Source organism: Diabrotica undecimpunctata, chromosome 5 (assembly GCF_040954645.1).
Source record: "Diabrotica undecimpunctata isolate CICGRU chromosome 5, icDiaUnde3, whole genome shotgun sequence".
Lineage (NCBI taxonomy): Eukaryota > Metazoa > Arthropoda > Insecta > Coleoptera > Chrysomelidae > Diabrotica > Diabrotica undecimpunctata.
In genome coordinates, this window is record NC_092807.1 from 10337190 (window position 1) to 10354467 (window position 17278).

General features: G+C 34.2%; 1 protein-coding gene across 5 annotated transcripts in view; it reads right to left on the bottom strand.

Annotated features, from left to right (window-relative positions):
• ssh (Protein phosphatase Slingshot) overlaps positions 1–17278 on the bottom strand; it is a 444779-nt gene that overhangs the window by 89128 nt on the left and 338373 nt on the right. For all 5 annotated transcript variants that reach the window (XM_072531436.1, XM_072531435.1, XM_072531439.1 and 2 more), the window contains one exon: positions 5079–5254. In XM_072531436.1, coding sequence (XP_072387537.1) covers positions 5079–5254 — 176 coding nt within the window. The remainder of the gene's footprint in view (positions 1–5078; positions 5255–17278) is intronic.

Sequence of the window (17278 nt, forward strand, 5' to 3'; positions counted from 1 at the left end):
TTGGATTGGTTCAAAACTGAATTCGTCCCTGACGTTCGTTGTCATCTCGCTCCACCAACAGGAGGCACTATTGCTGCTGAACAACTGCCCTGGTCCATCCATCCGCTGATGAACTTCATAGTGAAGATGGTAAAAATTTTGATTCAATCAATGGACCAGAATGTCATCCAGAACACAAAACTGCGCTATCGAAAAGCTTTACTCTCCAACATTCTTGCTGATGAGCAAAATGGAACGGATCTGGTAGTAGCTTTGAAGAAAGTTAATCTCAAGGACGTCGTTTTCAATTTGGCAAATTGTTGGTCATCCATTTCACAACGTTCGATTCAACTTTCTTGGAAAACCTTGAGCCCAAACTTAGTGGCTGTTGACGACTCTTCATCCAACGAAAAAGACATTGCTGGGTCAAGACAACACCACAATAATTACTGAAACTGAGGTTCGAGAATGGACATCAGGTGGCTGTGACAAAGAAATTGACACCCAAGAAATGCTCACGGAGGAAGAAATGGTAAAGGTCATTCAAAATGAAGAAACGGAAGACGAGGATGTCGATGATGAACCACCTGGTTCAAAAACTTCTGATGCTGAAGCAGTTGGGCAGAAGACAGCCTCAACAGCAGCGAGGAGATTATGATGCTGAGGCGTTTAAGAGTTTGATCAGCACGTCGAGACTGGCGTCCAGAAAAAAATTACAGATTTTTTACTACTCCTCATTGAAATTTTCAGTGATTTTCATTGTGGTTTTGCAGTTTTTCGAATTTTGATGATTTCGATTTCGTTTTTTGATTCCGTTAGGATTAAGGCGACCGCACTGTAGTTACAAATGTGTATAATGGACTTTATTTAAAATTATCTAAGACAGAAGCTATAAAAGACTCAATATTTTTAACTAAAGTGCCTCAATCAATTGTGTACCAGATTTTGAAAAATCCAATTACACCTAGGAAGAAGAGAAGTGATAGTGGACATTTCCGCGTTATTGAATCCTATCTTTTATTAAATGTACGCAGTTACAAATAGCGCGACACTTCCCGTGCGTTTTTATTTACCCCTGCCTAGTACCAAAGTTACACAGTTAAGTAAAGTTCTGATAGTTCATTCACAACAATAGTGAGAAAAGATATCGAAGAAACCTGGTAGAAAGAACCAATATATGCAATCATTTACTGTATTATTATTTCTTCATCAACACCGAGAATTATACATTATGGAGACGTATAATTTTGCAGGCCATTAAACCAATAAATCTTTACCGGCTTGTAAAAACCCCGCAAAATGCAACATTGTATTCAAACTGTTTCCTCCTAATTCATGTAATTTAAAAACATTTATGCAACATAACCTCTTCCTCATCCTCGTGTGTCGTATTAATGTCACGAACATTTCTTCTTTTCTATTGTAACAGTTCTTAACGATTTACGAATGGTAAATTAATGTGTTAAAATCAAAATGTTCTGATACATTATTAGAAACCAATTATATAAACAAATTAATGACACTATTGCCGCTTAATCTCCTCTTTGTGGATCCCGTTAAGACATTAATCTTTGAAATTTGGTGGGAAATTAAAGGAACAGTGGGACGAAGATGGTCTTCATTAAGGTTGTTATTTTAATTAAAGGCCTCAGGGTCGGCTTCATGATGATTCTCTTTCTTGTTACGATAAGTTTGAAAAAGATGGACATATATCTCTTCCCCTCTCTTTTTAGAGACTTTACAAAAATACAGAACAAAACCTAGTCGTAGGACTGGGTTTTGTTCTGTATTTTTGTATAGATGTGAAATTGGATTATATGGTCTCTACTTTTTGTATGGATGAGAAACTTGGATTTTGAACGTTGATACTATGAATAAAATTGAGGCACTTGAAACGTGGTTGTCTCGAAGAATACTCAAGATACCGCCGAGCATCAGAACGAAAAACGAAGAAGTTCTTCAAAGAATAGGACGCCAACGAACTATATCATTAAAAGATGTAAACTAGAATATCCTGGAACATATAATGAGAGGACCATGATATGAGTTCCTTCGGCTAATTCTGAAAATTGAAGGAAAGACATGGATAGGACGGAATTCTCTTTATTAATTATCTTTGATGCAATAATGACGTAGCTTCTGCCCTTTTTAGGTCATCCGTTGATCCGCTGATGCTTATTTATTATCCACACCTCTTCGAGAAATGTTTAGGGCGTTCCTATCAGCTAATGTGACGTATCATGTCGGGTTTATGGACTTCCCCGTTCAGTATATCTTCTTTGGAATAATGAAGAGCCCTTACTCACTTTAAACTAATCTAACCATCTTTACAAGTTTTGAAACAGATAAATACCACTAAACAACACATCTGGAGAAAAAATAATGAATGATGCATCAATCTTATGGGTCGTTCACGATTGATCCGATGAGAGATCTTCTTTTTCTTCTTCTTCAAGTGCCATCTCCGCGGCGGAATCATCATAGCTATTCGGACTTTTGAGACGGCTGCTCTGAAAAGTTCATTTGATGTACATTCGTACCACTCTCTCAGATTGCGCAGCCATGACATTCTACGCCTCCCTATGCTTCTCGTTCCTTGGATCTTTCACTGTAATCAGTTGGAACAAGGTGTATTTCTCTCCACATGTAATATGTCCGAGATATTTGAATTTTCTTGTTTTAATTGTATTTCAAATTTCTATTTCTTTATTCATCCTTCTCAGAACCTCTTTGTTTATGACGTGTTCTGTCCACAATATTTTCAGAATTCTTTCATACATCCACAGCTCGAATGATTCCAATTTTTTCATTGATCTCGCATTCAAGGTCCAAGATTCCATTCCATAAAACAAAGTCGAAAAATCATAGCACCTCGCCAACCTAACTCTTAGTTCCAATTTTAAATCCCTTGTACATAGCACTCTTCGGTGGAGAGTGGAGTTAATCATTGTTCCCAGATATGCATATTTGTCCACTTGTTCGACGTTGGTTCCGTTTTTTAGAAGATTCTCGTTATTTCTTTGAGTTTTTGATATTCTCATAAATTTCGTCTTCTTGACGCTCTTTTCCATACTCCGCTATTCTGGTCACCAGTCTCAGAAGATCTTCAATATTTTCGGTTAAGATCACAGTGTCGTCCGCATATCTAATGTTGTTAATGGGAACTCCATTTACCTATATTCCAGTTGTTTCACCCTCAAGAGCTTTTTTCAGGAACGTCTATGTCCAGTTTGTGATATATTAGGTTTTGGATGACTTTTAGTAGTAACTTTAGCACATGAGATATCAAGCTAAAGACGTTAATCTCTCTTTGGGTAATAAGCCTGAACTATAAATTTGGTTCAAGAGTGTCACTAAAAGTGATGATACATGATAAATGTGATGAAAGATCGAGATTGTTAAACTGACCCTTTTCCCAACTCATTATTATGACTCAGATTATTTAAGACTTGGGATGAATGTGATCTGAGGACCACATCTATTACTTTTCTTAGAAGAATATAATATGTAGAATCGCCAGTATCTATCTGTTTATTGACAAGTTTATTTTTAAGATAGTAAGACGGTGGTACTTCCATCAGTAAATCTCCAAACAACCCGAGATATTTACTACTGACTCAAGTCTCTTAAGTAACCCAGACCCGTTGATTCGAGTCTTCTGAAAGACTCTTGCAACAAAATCACCTCTTAAACTGTGACAGACTGCAACCGCAGACTTGTACGCGCGGTATCATGATGGAAAAACTATTTCTTCGTTGCCAAAACAAAAAGATATTAAAAAGATGTGAGCAGTGTAGAGGACAAGGTGATATGGATCATATATTTTTTGGTTGCACTATAGACTCACTAAAATTAATAATTTTGGAGTAATTGTATTTTTTCTACCGAAATATTACATAAAGATAAAAGTTTTTCGAAATTTGCGGGATCTTTAAAGTTTATATTATCTTACAATCCTCGTATAGGACTGAAGAACTAGCAATATAAGAAACTGCTTAGTTCTACTGTATGCAAACATTTAACCACATATTAAATGTTTTATAATTAATAATAAAACGTTTCAAACATCTGTCGAAGCCGGTTCTGAATTTGGTACGATAACGGACGTAACGGTATGTAATATTCGAAAAATTAATGTTAAAATAGAAGATATTAATTATCCGTAATTTGATCGAGAAGTGTGACTATGGGATTCGAGCTGTACATCTCATTGTTTAAAATGACAGTTAATAATAATTTATGATGACCACCTCTTACTATTATGCTAGTATAATTGTGAAGGTCGGCCCACTTATCTAGCCAAATGTTGTTGATCGAAGATTTTTTGGACGTAATACGAAACAAAGGTAACAAAATATAATACCGTGAATATTTCGCCATTTAAAACAGCTTTAATAACGTTTTTAGAGAAATACCATAGTCAATTGGAAATAAAATCTTTAAAAAAGAGTGCAGTATCGAAAGCAGCAGATCCCAGACATTGTTGGTGCTTTAAACTAATCGTGGGTCAAGACAATAGTCTTGAACACTTGATTTTACTGTCATAGAATATGTGGGTTTAAATTATTTTTTTTAGTTTAAGTTTAAGACCCCTTAATGTTATACTCTTTGTTGCACTTGTAGGGTATTTGGGTTTTAATAATTTCTCATTGGTTTAATATATTGCTTAAAATAATTATTGAGAAAATGGTTTCCTTACATGAGGCATAAAGCATATCAATAGTAAAGGTGAAAAAATCTAAATCCTATATCAAAATCACCCCCAAGATCCATGACGGGGATCAGCCACTGAAAGGTGCAAAAATCTAGATCCTGTATCAAAATCGCCCTCAAGACCCATGATCCCCCCCCCCCGAAAAATTTCTGGATCCGCCACTGTATCCTATCTTATTTTCAAAATACACTATACGAAACTTCCAAATTATTTCGTCAAATATACTGGAGAAACAGCGGTGTAAATTAGTAAAGGAATAGTTATACTTTGTTCTGTTTAAACCAAACTATGTAAAGGAATTTATAGTTTGGTCATTAAATTCTTTAACAACATGGACTACGAAAGAACCGAATAGTTATAATATATATGAACAATTTGAACTTACCCATCTCCATCTAAAGTGATCTGAGTGTTAGCCAGCACTCTAAGGACTAGACCAACGGTAGTTCGTTCGTTGCAATCGATGCCTAAAAGACACGATTCTTCTCCTCTCGCTCCCATCCTTGATACAACAACTAAGTACCTCGTCCTTGTTGGATGAACACTTTCTAGTTTCACGGCCTGTAACAAAAATAGAGATTTAGAAAATATTCAAATTTTTTAAGGTAATTTCAACAATTTTAGATAGAACATTTGGATGTGTGCAGAAAAATTAAATTGTAGGAGTTAGTCTAATAAATTTATTTGCAGGATGAAGTAAATACAATGTTATAAATTAATTGTGTTTTTAGTGTTAGTATTAGAAGACTGTACATAAATTAAATACACAGTACATTATCCACTCATCTTTGGTAATATGGTTCACGTTTACCAGATCTTTCATTTATGTTCTTTGTCCTTTTGTGAATCTCCACATCTCCTGAAATCCGTAAACCGCTGCTGTATTCCTAAGGAGAACTTTTTCAACTATTATATTTGCCTAATGTTTTCTGTATAATTATAATTTAAAAAATAAAATATGATTTTTAAAATATCAAATATCAAGAATTATGAACCACAATCAAGTTCTTGTCAAAGTGTGTGTTTAAATTTCGAATTTCCGAGCAAAGAACTAAAAAGGTTCGAAAACGGAAACATAATTAATTAGTATCGACAAGTAATATTCTTTAAACGAGTAAAAACAACTCAGAGCTGCTTTAATTGCGGTTTTCAATGTTAATATCAACGGCGAGCGTCTCCTAAAGAGGAAACTTAACTTCTTTCCTTACTGTTCGTTGGTTGTTGGTTGTTTACATCGACTTTTAACAGTTCTTGTTTTTATACAGAATCATATAAACTAGACTCGGTTCCTCTATGTAGCCTGACACAAAAGTAATGAAAACTTTCTTTTCAATTAAATCTACTATAGGATGAATATATAATATAAAATCTATTAATACACAGATTGTTGTAGTAACATATTATTATATAATTTACTATTTTTACTGGGAATAAGCCACAATTTCACTTTAAAGTAAGTTTATTTTTACGTTTCGATTTCGAAATTGTTCTCAAAATACAAATACAAATTTTATTTTTGTTACTAAGTACTAATAAACACTTCTAATAATTCAACGCTATCTGCCTCATTATCTGACTCATTAATATTGACAATTCAGACAAACATACATTTTAAAGTAAGTAAATGACTTTCAAATAATTGTCAATATTTTTGAGATGCGTTCCTGGGACGACTTTATTGGAAGATAGTTTATTCGATTACATGAAATCAACTTTAACTTAAGAACAGCCGTCAGAAAAAAACATAGCATGTAATTCGTCTTTAAAAAGACAACCACATGCCATGATGAACGTAAAATTCTCCACTTAGTGATCTCGTAGTAAATCATAAAGAAATAGCAGGAAAAAACTTATCGATACTATCTCGACATGTTAAGTATTTGGCTTTACATTTAGTCTACTCCCAATATTAATATAAAACTCTAGTTTTATATGTATGATATTTTAAAAGCATAAACGATGTGTTATCGATATAAACACATTGTTACGCCAGCCCGTATGCTACGCTCCTTACGCTCCTGATCAAACATTCGACTGTAGATAAATTAATTTAAACATTACATTGGTGTCAGAAGTGGGATATTTAAATAAATGCGTGTTAGCGATTTACAGCGGGAACTGGAAGATATAGAACTATATTCTGTTGGGAAAAAGGTTATATTTGTCCAACGGCTGAAGAACGCCCTGGAAGATGGTTTTGATCCAGAAACTTATGTATTTGAAGACAAGCCTATCGCTGTGATTTCGTCGATTCCGATGTTTCTACGGACATTGTTTCTTTAGAAAATAAGGTCACTTCTGACATTTCTTTCCTTGACGATCAAATACGTTCGTTAGAAAACAAAGTTGCTGTCGATATTTCGTCTTTTGAAGAAGAGATAAAAGAGATTTAAAAGAAGGAAACAGGGACACCGAACAGAAGAATTAGATCAATTACAGTAGTGACAAAAGACGATGAGGCGAAATGTAGATTGGAGCCACGTTCGACATTTGAGGGGAATAGAGGTTCTGTTCGTGTTTAAGTCCCAACTTTCGACGGAAAATCGTCATGGAATAACTACACGGAACTGTTTGAATCAGCCGCAAGGGCGAATGGATGGTCAGAAATATAATAAGCTGTAAATCTGACTATTTTTCTTCGATGAGATTCCTATAATGTGCTTCAGAGATTAGCCGTAGAGGAGACAGATCATTAAAAAAAAAAAGTTCGCTGTTCAAACATTAATTGATGGTCTTCGTGATCATGAAATTGAAAGAACACTGCGATTAGCCCGTCACAAGACGCTGATCGATATCCCGTCCGCCGCTCTCGAATAGGAATCAGCTACGCAAACCTCTGGTGGGTACAGTAAAGTTAAAACTGTAAAAGAGGAAGAAGATGAAGACAAATTTGACCAGCTTGTTAATCTGATGAAAGGCATTACATTCAAGAAAACTAAGAGCATAAGCTGCTGTAAATGTGGTGAAATGATACACGCACGAAGTTCAAGCAAGCACCCTAGGTACAATGCAAATCAAGAAACTCGCCAGCAGAAAATACTAGAACGGGTAGACCTTAGGATGACAGCTAGGACCAGGAACTTTTCTAAAGACCATCTCGTAAAGTGTAAAGTGACGTACTTATTTGAATTCTTGAACTTCCTTGTACAGTTCGTTTCTGACTACTAAGTCATATTATGTCTGTTTAAAATCGATAAAGATTTGTTTTTTGTTTTTCATGATACTACGTGTTCTTTAATTTCTCATACCATTCTTCTCGCCGACTAATGTCCTTGTTTATTAAGCGGTCTCTTAGTTTTGTTTCTAGTTTTGTTGTCAGATCATCAGATCCTTTTAGAAATAAACTATCACTATAATTATATGTTTTGTTAAAAAGAATAGCAAAAGTGATATTTTTATGTCTCCTTGTAGCTATAACCAATTAATGTTTGCGTGTTCGTTGAATTCTAAGAAAAATCCTAGTCTATTTCTAGGTAACACACTATTTAATATGCAAACTTTGTGGCACAGTGAAAGTACGTACTAGCATAAGATAATTGTCGTTCGATAAGAAAAAAATTATTCATTGAGTGTATTGTTTCGCCGGAAAGTGGTGTGCGGTTATGTAAAAAAAAAGTCATAATGTTTGCATATATGCTAATGATTCTCCACACGGGCTGCGCCTATATCGAAGATCATTTACAATTTGCAATAAATTGTATATAATCGAGGTTGTTGACATTATTACTCCAGCTGTTGTGTACAGGATGTTTGTTTGATTCGCAGCTACTAACGGAGAAGGAGAAAATTAAAAGAAGACGATGATTTATGAGCTTTTGAATAGCCAGAAAACGTGGCTGTAGTACATGATTTATAGTTGCTTCGTTATCGGACGTTTCATACATAGTTTTCAAAAGATGAGCTTGATGACTACTTGAAAAACAGGACTGAAATAGGACTTAGGGCTCCAATAAATCAGCAATTTTTATAAGTTTTTGTTACGAATGAATACACACAAAAATTAACAAAAGTTCAGGGTAATAAGGTTTTTGACGTGTATTTAACGATTTTTAAGTCGACAAAAACCAGTTAAGAAACTTGGGGGGAAATGACATTAAACTACACGATTTAAGATATATACCTACAATTTTGCAGATATTCAACAAAATCCAAATTTAAACTGGAGAATTTACCACCGTATCACCGACAGAAGGAGTTCTTCGACAACATTCCTATAAGACATACTTCCAATTGTCATGGTTGAAACATTTTGATATACTTTTTAGACCAAGTATTGCACTTACAACAGAAATGAACTCATACAACAGAACAGAACTGAACTATAAATTCAACAAAGTTTATAGTACAGGGTAATAAGGTTTTTGTCGTGTATTTAACGATTTTTCCAAGCCGTCAAAAACCAGTCAAAGAAATTGGGGAAAAATGTCATTAAACTACACGATTTAAGATATATCCAATTTCGCAGATATTCAACAAAATCAAAATTTAAATTGGAAAATTTATCACCGTACCACCGAAAGAAGGAGTTCTTCGACAACATTCTTATAGGACATACTTCCAAGTGCAGTCATGGTTGCAACATTTTGATATACTTTTTAGACCAAGTATCGCACTTACAACAGAACTGAACTCAACGATTGGGGTTGGAAGTTGTGCAAGGGTGAGTTACTCCTAGTGAGATCATTGGATCAACTCATTACTGAGTTGCTTTTAAAAACAACAACTTCTTCTTGTGAAACGGGTTAACTTGCGGATGCAGAAAATTGGTAATATATTGTTACGAACATGCATTCAGCATGGCCATGTAACGGTTGCATCTCGAAAGCGACTAGAAGTTTCCGGCGATATCGAGTGCGAGAGAGAACAACCCGTCACGTAGGCCAATTAGAGGTGGGACTACTTTAGATTGTTCTAGAATAATACTTTTCGTATTATTCTATTCTCGAATCTCATCCGTATTTTATAAGAAGTTCGGTCGTTTGGACGAGTTAAAAAATCAGCAGCTTAAAGTTGGGAAAGTACTGAGATTAGAAGATGGTCCTCTATCTTTGCTGTATATGGTGACCAGGAAGTCGTATACAGACAGGGTAAGCTACGAGGATATATGTGTGCTCTAACTAATTTGAAGAAAATTGTTTGCAATTATGACATCAAGAATTTGGCCTTACCCAAGATAGGCCATGCACTAGATAATCTGGATTGGAAGATTGTCAGAAGCATGCTTAAAGTGATCTTCCGAGAAACCTGCATAAGAATTAGTGTGTGTTGCATTAACCCGATGAGATCGTGTCCTTCAAAGTCATTAGACTGTTATTTCTTTCTGAAGGGTTCAAGCAGAGCTGGAAAGTCCTGTAGATTCCGCCATCCTGGGCCTACATATAGAGTTGTTGATCGGGACGCTCAGATCTAAGAGGGAAGCAGTGTTACGAACATGCATTCAGCATGGCCCATGTAACGGTTGCATCGCGAAAGCGACTAGAAGTTTCGAACTGTTAACTGTAAACTTATAAATATATTTATATAAATTCGAACAGCTCGTTTTATTTAATCTCGCTACAATATTGTACAAAGGGACTTACGATAATTGGGTTTTAATTGACAATAGATCCTGAAGGTGTAGTAGATGGATCAATAGATGAATTAGATTTTAATATTGTAGACATGCCTTCAAAAAGGGCGAATATAATAAAATCCATCCAACCAAATATTTTAGTTTAGTTGAATATTTTTGTAAAATGAAGTAACAATTTTGTTAGATATAAAAAAAAATAACGTATGAATGCAATAATATTAAGTACAAGAATTTTTTTTATATTGTAAGACTAGAAACGATCATTTGGTAATGAAATTTTTTCACCTGTAACATTGATATACACTGGGTTGCAAAATTAACCGGACACAGATTTTTTTGTTTTTTTGTTGGTGTTTAGATCAAAACTTGTTTAATTTGTTTGAATTGTATTTTATGCCTTATTAGCGATAACGTTTTTTTCTTGTTGGATCCTGTTTAGATGTTTTGTGCGAACGACAACATTTTTACACATACTTTTTGTTATTAATGTGAAATAGTGGCTTAGTATTAATTTAAGTTTATTGTGTTACTGTAGCTGATTATAAGTTCGGCTGTAGGTTTTTGTATTGTCTCCTGTTTAAAACTTGAATTAAAAAAATTATGGCACCAGAAGAAGTAGCACAAACTGTTGCTTTACAGGATGATGGGCGGAGCATTCGTTACATAGCAAATGCTTTAGGAATTTCTAGAAGTACAATGTTTGATACAATACAAAGATTTCGGAAAACAGGACAATAGACGAGGAGGCCAGGTCAAGGTAGACGAAGAACCACAACTCAAGTTGAAGATCGCTTTCTTAGGATACAAGCATTACGAGATCGTACATTATAGGCACCAGAACTTGTTCAACGATTAAATGATGTCCATAGAAACACAAAATTGAAAAAGTAGAAACATACAAATATCTGGGAATCTGGGTTGATGACAAAAATGACCAAAGCAGAGAAATCAAAGTCCGACTTGAAACTGCAAGGCAAGCATTTATGAAAATGAAGACAATGCTTACCAACAGAGACCTTCAGTTGCATCTCAGATTGAGGGCTCTAAGATGTTACATATTTTCTATCTTACTATACGGAATGGAAGCTTGGACATTGAAGAAACAACACATAAGAAAAATAGAAGCGTTCGAAATGTGGTGTTACAGAAGAATGTTAAAAATTCAGTGGGTTCAAAGGATTACCAATGCTGAGGTACTACGACGTCTAAATAAGGAGTTATGAACAGCATAAAAAGAAGAAAACTAGAGTATTTGGGTCACATAACCAGAGGAGAAAAATATGAGCTGCTGAGAATTATTATGCAAGGAAGGATCCAAGGAAGAAGAAGCATAGGAAGAAGACGAATCTCTTGGCTGAGGAACCTTAGAGAATGGTTTAACTGTAGTTCACTACAACTTTTCAGAGCAGCAGCCAATAAAGTGACGATAGCCGTTATGATATCCAACCTCCGATAGGAGATGGAACTTTAAGAAGATAGAAACACAATTTCCGTTTATACCGTTCGAAGATTAAATAAATATGGATTAAGGTCCAGAATACCTGTCACGGGACCTCTATTAACAGCAGATCATCGGAGACAACGTTTACACTTCGCTCGCGAACAACTTAATTGGGGTGTTGACGATAGAAGTGCTGCACTTTTCACGAATGAATCAAGATTTAACAGATACTCATCAGATGGGCGGCCTAGGATATAGAAAAGAGTTCAATTTGGTAGAGGTGGTATAATGGTGTGGGCAGGCATTTCCCTAGAGGCTCATACAGAACTTGTTACAATTCAAGGGGGCAATTTGAATGCTCAACGGTATATTCAGCAATGTTTGGAAGATCATGTAGTACCATTTGCCTCATTTGTAGGAGAAAACTTTCGTGATGCAAGATAATGCTCGTCCGCACATCGTAAGAATAACACGGGATTACTTGGACGAAGTTGTGACTCGTTTATTACCATGGCCCCCAAGGAGTGCAGACTTAAATCCAATAGATCATGCATGGGATATTCTGGACCGACGTATTCGACGTAACCATGGTGAGTTTGAAACCATAAATGATTTGTAGTAAGAAGTTCGTGACGAATGGGAGCAAATTCCTCCAGCAGACTTTGCTGCCTTAATCCGAAGTATGCCTGATGAAATGAGAGCCGTAATTAGGGCTCGTGGAGGCAATACACTCTACTATAGTTTATTTTTATGAACGAGAGAGTAATTAGCATAATTTTAACTGGTAGCTCCGACCACTCCATGGGCGTGCTCAAGATTAATTGAAAAATTACTTTGAATAATTGTAAAAAATAAATGAATTATTTCAGTGTTATAAAGTGTTATGTGTATGTAAACAAAAGTGACCTCTTTTATCACACACTATATTAGAACTGACTGGCCTACATTAAAAAGGGTTTTAAAAAATTCACATTTTTTTTTAATTTTTAAAAATTACAAAAGAGAAAAAGAGTTTTTAAACCCGTCTAAGGTATGTTAAATAGATGAATAAAAATATTAACATAAAACTTACAGCTACTTGTTACAAATCCAAATCAGATTCAGAAGATGAACTTTCAGAACCAAGATTTACAATAACTGGCTCGATCATTTTATCAGTAATATTGTCCAGCTTCCACATTTTTTCCTCTTCTTTAATAGTGTGATTTACTGCCTTTTCCCAGTTTTCAGGTTTTACATTATTTACGGCCTCCAAAAACAACTGTTTAACATCATGAATTTTAAAAGTGGTATTTTTTCTTGAAACTTCACTCTTTATCTGTGCCCATACCAGTTCAATCGGGTTTAATTCACAATGATATGGTGGGGATCTAAGTACTGTCATTCCACGATTTTTGGCAATTTCATCAATTTCGTATTTTTTAAATTTTTCTTTATGAAGGGCACACAACGAATAAAGTTCCTTTCTTATAGATCCGGGATGGTACGTAATATTTTTTGAACTCAGCCAATTCTGCAAGTCTTTTTTTAACCACTTGGTTGTGGGCAGTTCTTCTATAAGTCTGGAGTGATAACTTGCATTATCCATTACTATTACACAGTTCTTAGGAAGAAGATCTATCATTTGTTCGAACCATTCTTGAAAGACATCAGCGTTCATGTCTTCATGGTAGTCACCGGTACGAGTTGATTCAAAAGTTAATAAACCACCTTCAACAAAACCGTCTGAACTGCCAATGTGTACTATTATCAGCCTGCGTTACTTTCCTGATGGTGGGTTTAAACCAGTAGATAAGTTATTTACAAAAGCGTGCCTTTGACTTGTAACAGTTTCATCCTGCCAAAATTTATTTGGTGTATGCCCTCGTTGATCCATGTTTCATCAAGGTAAAATATTTTTCTTTTTTGGTTTCTCATTTCCTTTATGGTTCTTAGAAAATGTCTTCTTCATATGACAGTATCGGTTCTTTCTAATAAAATAGACTTTCTGGGATTCTTTTTCCAGCGGAAGCCTATTTCTTTTAAAAGTTTCCATAACGTACTTCGACTCATTTCTGGGTAATCCTTATCATCTCGAACTGAGACAAGAACTTTATCCAATGTTGGAAATTCTTGTCTAAAGAAGAATTCATGCACTTTCCGTCGAAGTCCTTCTTTAAAATGATATTCTATTTGAAATTTTGGTTTCCCTGGAGCATTACGTGGCATTTGAAAACTACCACATTTCTCTTCTTTAATAACTCTATAAATCGTAGATTTCCCAACACCAAGTGTACTGCTAACTAACTCAACGGTCTCATCAACACTTTCACATAAACGTTTGTCTGTAAATGATTTAAAACAATTAAATATTAATGTTTTTTCATTAACTATTAGAGGACCAATTTTTCGGCGTTTACACGGCACTTCCAAATTTTCCATAACACTAGTATACACAATAAACTGCACCTTGCAACTGAAGTACCTAATTTTAGTGAACTGTTAAGAATTTTGAATACGCCACTTGGACCTTCCTATATACAAAATTGAAAAACCCACTATCACATTTTCTGTGGAATAAGTTTAGAAGGTAATTATCTAGTCAATTACTGTCGTAGATTCCTGGAATTAAAGAATTAAATGTTTGATTGTTGAAACCCTTACTTCGTGGAATGCACTCATTTCAGATAAAATAAAACGTTTTATTTTATCTAAAGAATTAAACTTTATTTTGCAAATAGGCAAAGAATTAAACTTTATTTTGCAAATAGATAAAATAAAACGTTTTATTTTATCTAAAGAATTAAACTTTATTTTGCAAATAGGTAGGTACTTATTAAACTTTTATTGGTTATATATAACCAATAAAATAAACATCTTACATTTCTTGCAAATTCATTAGTACCTGTTAACCTCCATCACTCCGACACTGGCAACCTTATTTAGGGATTAGTAACCCTCACAACTATTGTATTCTATTCTGCTCCAACCTTTATACCTGGTGGTCATACTCAATTTAAAATTGTTTTCCTATATACTTCTGTAAACTTGTTGACAAATATCTGTTTTTCATTGAGTCACCCGTATCAACAGTTTAGGGATTTGCATACATAATTTATTGTTTTATTACTCTCTCATACATAAAAATACACTATAAATATCGTTTTCCATAAAAAAAATTATTTTTGTTTCTTTGCAAATTTTCAAATTTGCTGTTTATTGGTTTTTCTGTGTAACATTCTTGAGTTGTAATAAGTTTGACTTTAAAATTTTGTTTATTATTAAATACTCAAGGTTAAACTTTTTAAACTTTTTTAAACGCCAGTTTTTAGGAAAAATCTGAGCGTTCGGTTAATTTTGTACCCCAGTGTATGTTTATTGTATAATATGCATAATAACATTAAAATATTGTTATAAAAAAGAGCGTGATGTAACTCGATACTATTAAATGTACTTAATTTTCTTATCTTTATTATACCTTTATTCCGATCGTCAAACAAGTGACAAAAAAATTGTTTGATAAAAGTTACAAACATATCGTGAGGTCTGAAGACTTTTGGAAATGTTTTTTTTTTAAATACAGTTTCAAAGATCATTTATATTATGTATTTTGCCTTCATTCCGCTCTTGTTCTACTTTTAAGCAAAAAATGAGGATCCTAATGTAAACTTGTAGTTGTAATCCATTTAAATGTTTTTAATTGTTTTTCTTAATAAAACGACACATCGATTATATATCTAAACCAAGTAATCGTTTCTTAATTAACCACTACACGTCTATCAATGTCACCATTAACTTACAAGAAAAACACATCTTCGCAAAAGCTCTGCAGAAACACCTACTACTTTTATCGAGTCTCTCTGTTTTCTTTTTTGTCGACACTTCGTATTTTATTCGATATTCAGTCGGTCCATTAGGCTCGATTGTCCGTAAGAGCTGCCAATTGAAGTGCAAATATCTTGTAGTTGTTCAGAGTACAACGGCACCTGAACTTAACACACTTCCATCTCTTAAACTAGAAGCTAGATTTGCCTTATCGGGACGCCACCGCTTCATAACTTACAATCTTGCAGAACCGTAGCTAGCCGAGCTGTTAATGGTTTCGTCTAACGTTTTGTCTCATCTGATAATAATAGTTTCTAACATTGTAGTCCTAAAGGCGGTTTTGGAGAAGATAATCACACCTAAGATATTATTATGATCTGGTTTTCTTGCTTATGATATGATTAAGTTGACTTTTATTAATTAACTTAATTAATTATTAATTATAAAGCAAATCAAAAAAAAAAAAATTATACAATAATTTAAAATTCTCAGGGCTCATTTATCATATCAATTACATTGATTTGTTGGTTCTAGTATTTCTCAGTTGCTTGCTTTATCCAGGATAAACAAGGAAAATAGATACAGTAAAAAAAATCGGTTGCCTGTAAAGTCGGTTTTACGGGCGAAGATTTTACGTGACAACGTCTTTTTCTCGGTAGAATATTTATTGATATGAATATTATTAAATTGCACAATAGGAACAAGGAATTGAATGAAAATAAGAATTGCACAAATTTTAACTATAGAAATATATTTTGTTTACTAAAACATTGTACATGTAAACTTAAACTTAACTAATTTCTATTTGAGTGATTTTGTTGAGGATAGGACGATGATAGGAGAAATAGCATCGCACCAGCGGACCGATCATGTTTGAGTGGGAGAGAGACGCAAGGCATTCGCCGGTCCGGCGGGCCTCTCTCTCGTTCGGTGACTCACTGTAACAGACGTGAGCGGGCGTTACACTTTTTCATGAGTGACTCCGAGCCACAACCTAATTTAAGACGTTGTCACGTCAATAATAATAAGTACAGATAATATTATGTGACGTTCACTTGTGATTATATATATTTTAATATTTTTAATTTTAAAGAATCAATTTGAAAATCAAAACACTTATTCAGATCGAAGGTTCAAATTTTTGCTAAATAAATTTGAAATTAATTAAAATTTGTAAATGTAAATGGTAAAGTTGAAAATTAAAACATTTACTAAAATTGGAATTTGAAATTCTTGCTAAACACAGTTAAATTCTAACTCCGCGCGTGGTGATTGGTCGGTTTAGTTCGTTTGTTTGGTCGCCCTGTTTTGACAGGTTAGAAGTTATAATTTGTTATTTTAAATGTTTGACTAGCAATACGCGCTGTTTCTTCTCAATCGAATGAATTACGATTGATTGCAGAGTGATTTAAACTAATAATTTACTTAACACTATCAACATTTGTCAATAGTATGACATAACCTATAAACTCAGTTTCTCAACTTTTGTGTCAATCTAACAATTAATCAATCAATCATAGTTTACGATAATGAAATATTAGTGTACAATTATTTACCTTTATTGTTGTAGTTGTTGTAAATGACGAATCTAAGCACTCAGTGATGCCACTCCTCACGATTTATCGTGAGATCTCACGAATTGAAGACAAATCTCACGATCTCACGATTAAGGTCTTACATCTTATGATTTTTAAATTTTTTTTAAATTTCAAGTGTTTCTAATAAAATGCATGGGAGGAAATCAGCTTTTTTTAGATTGTCACCTTGA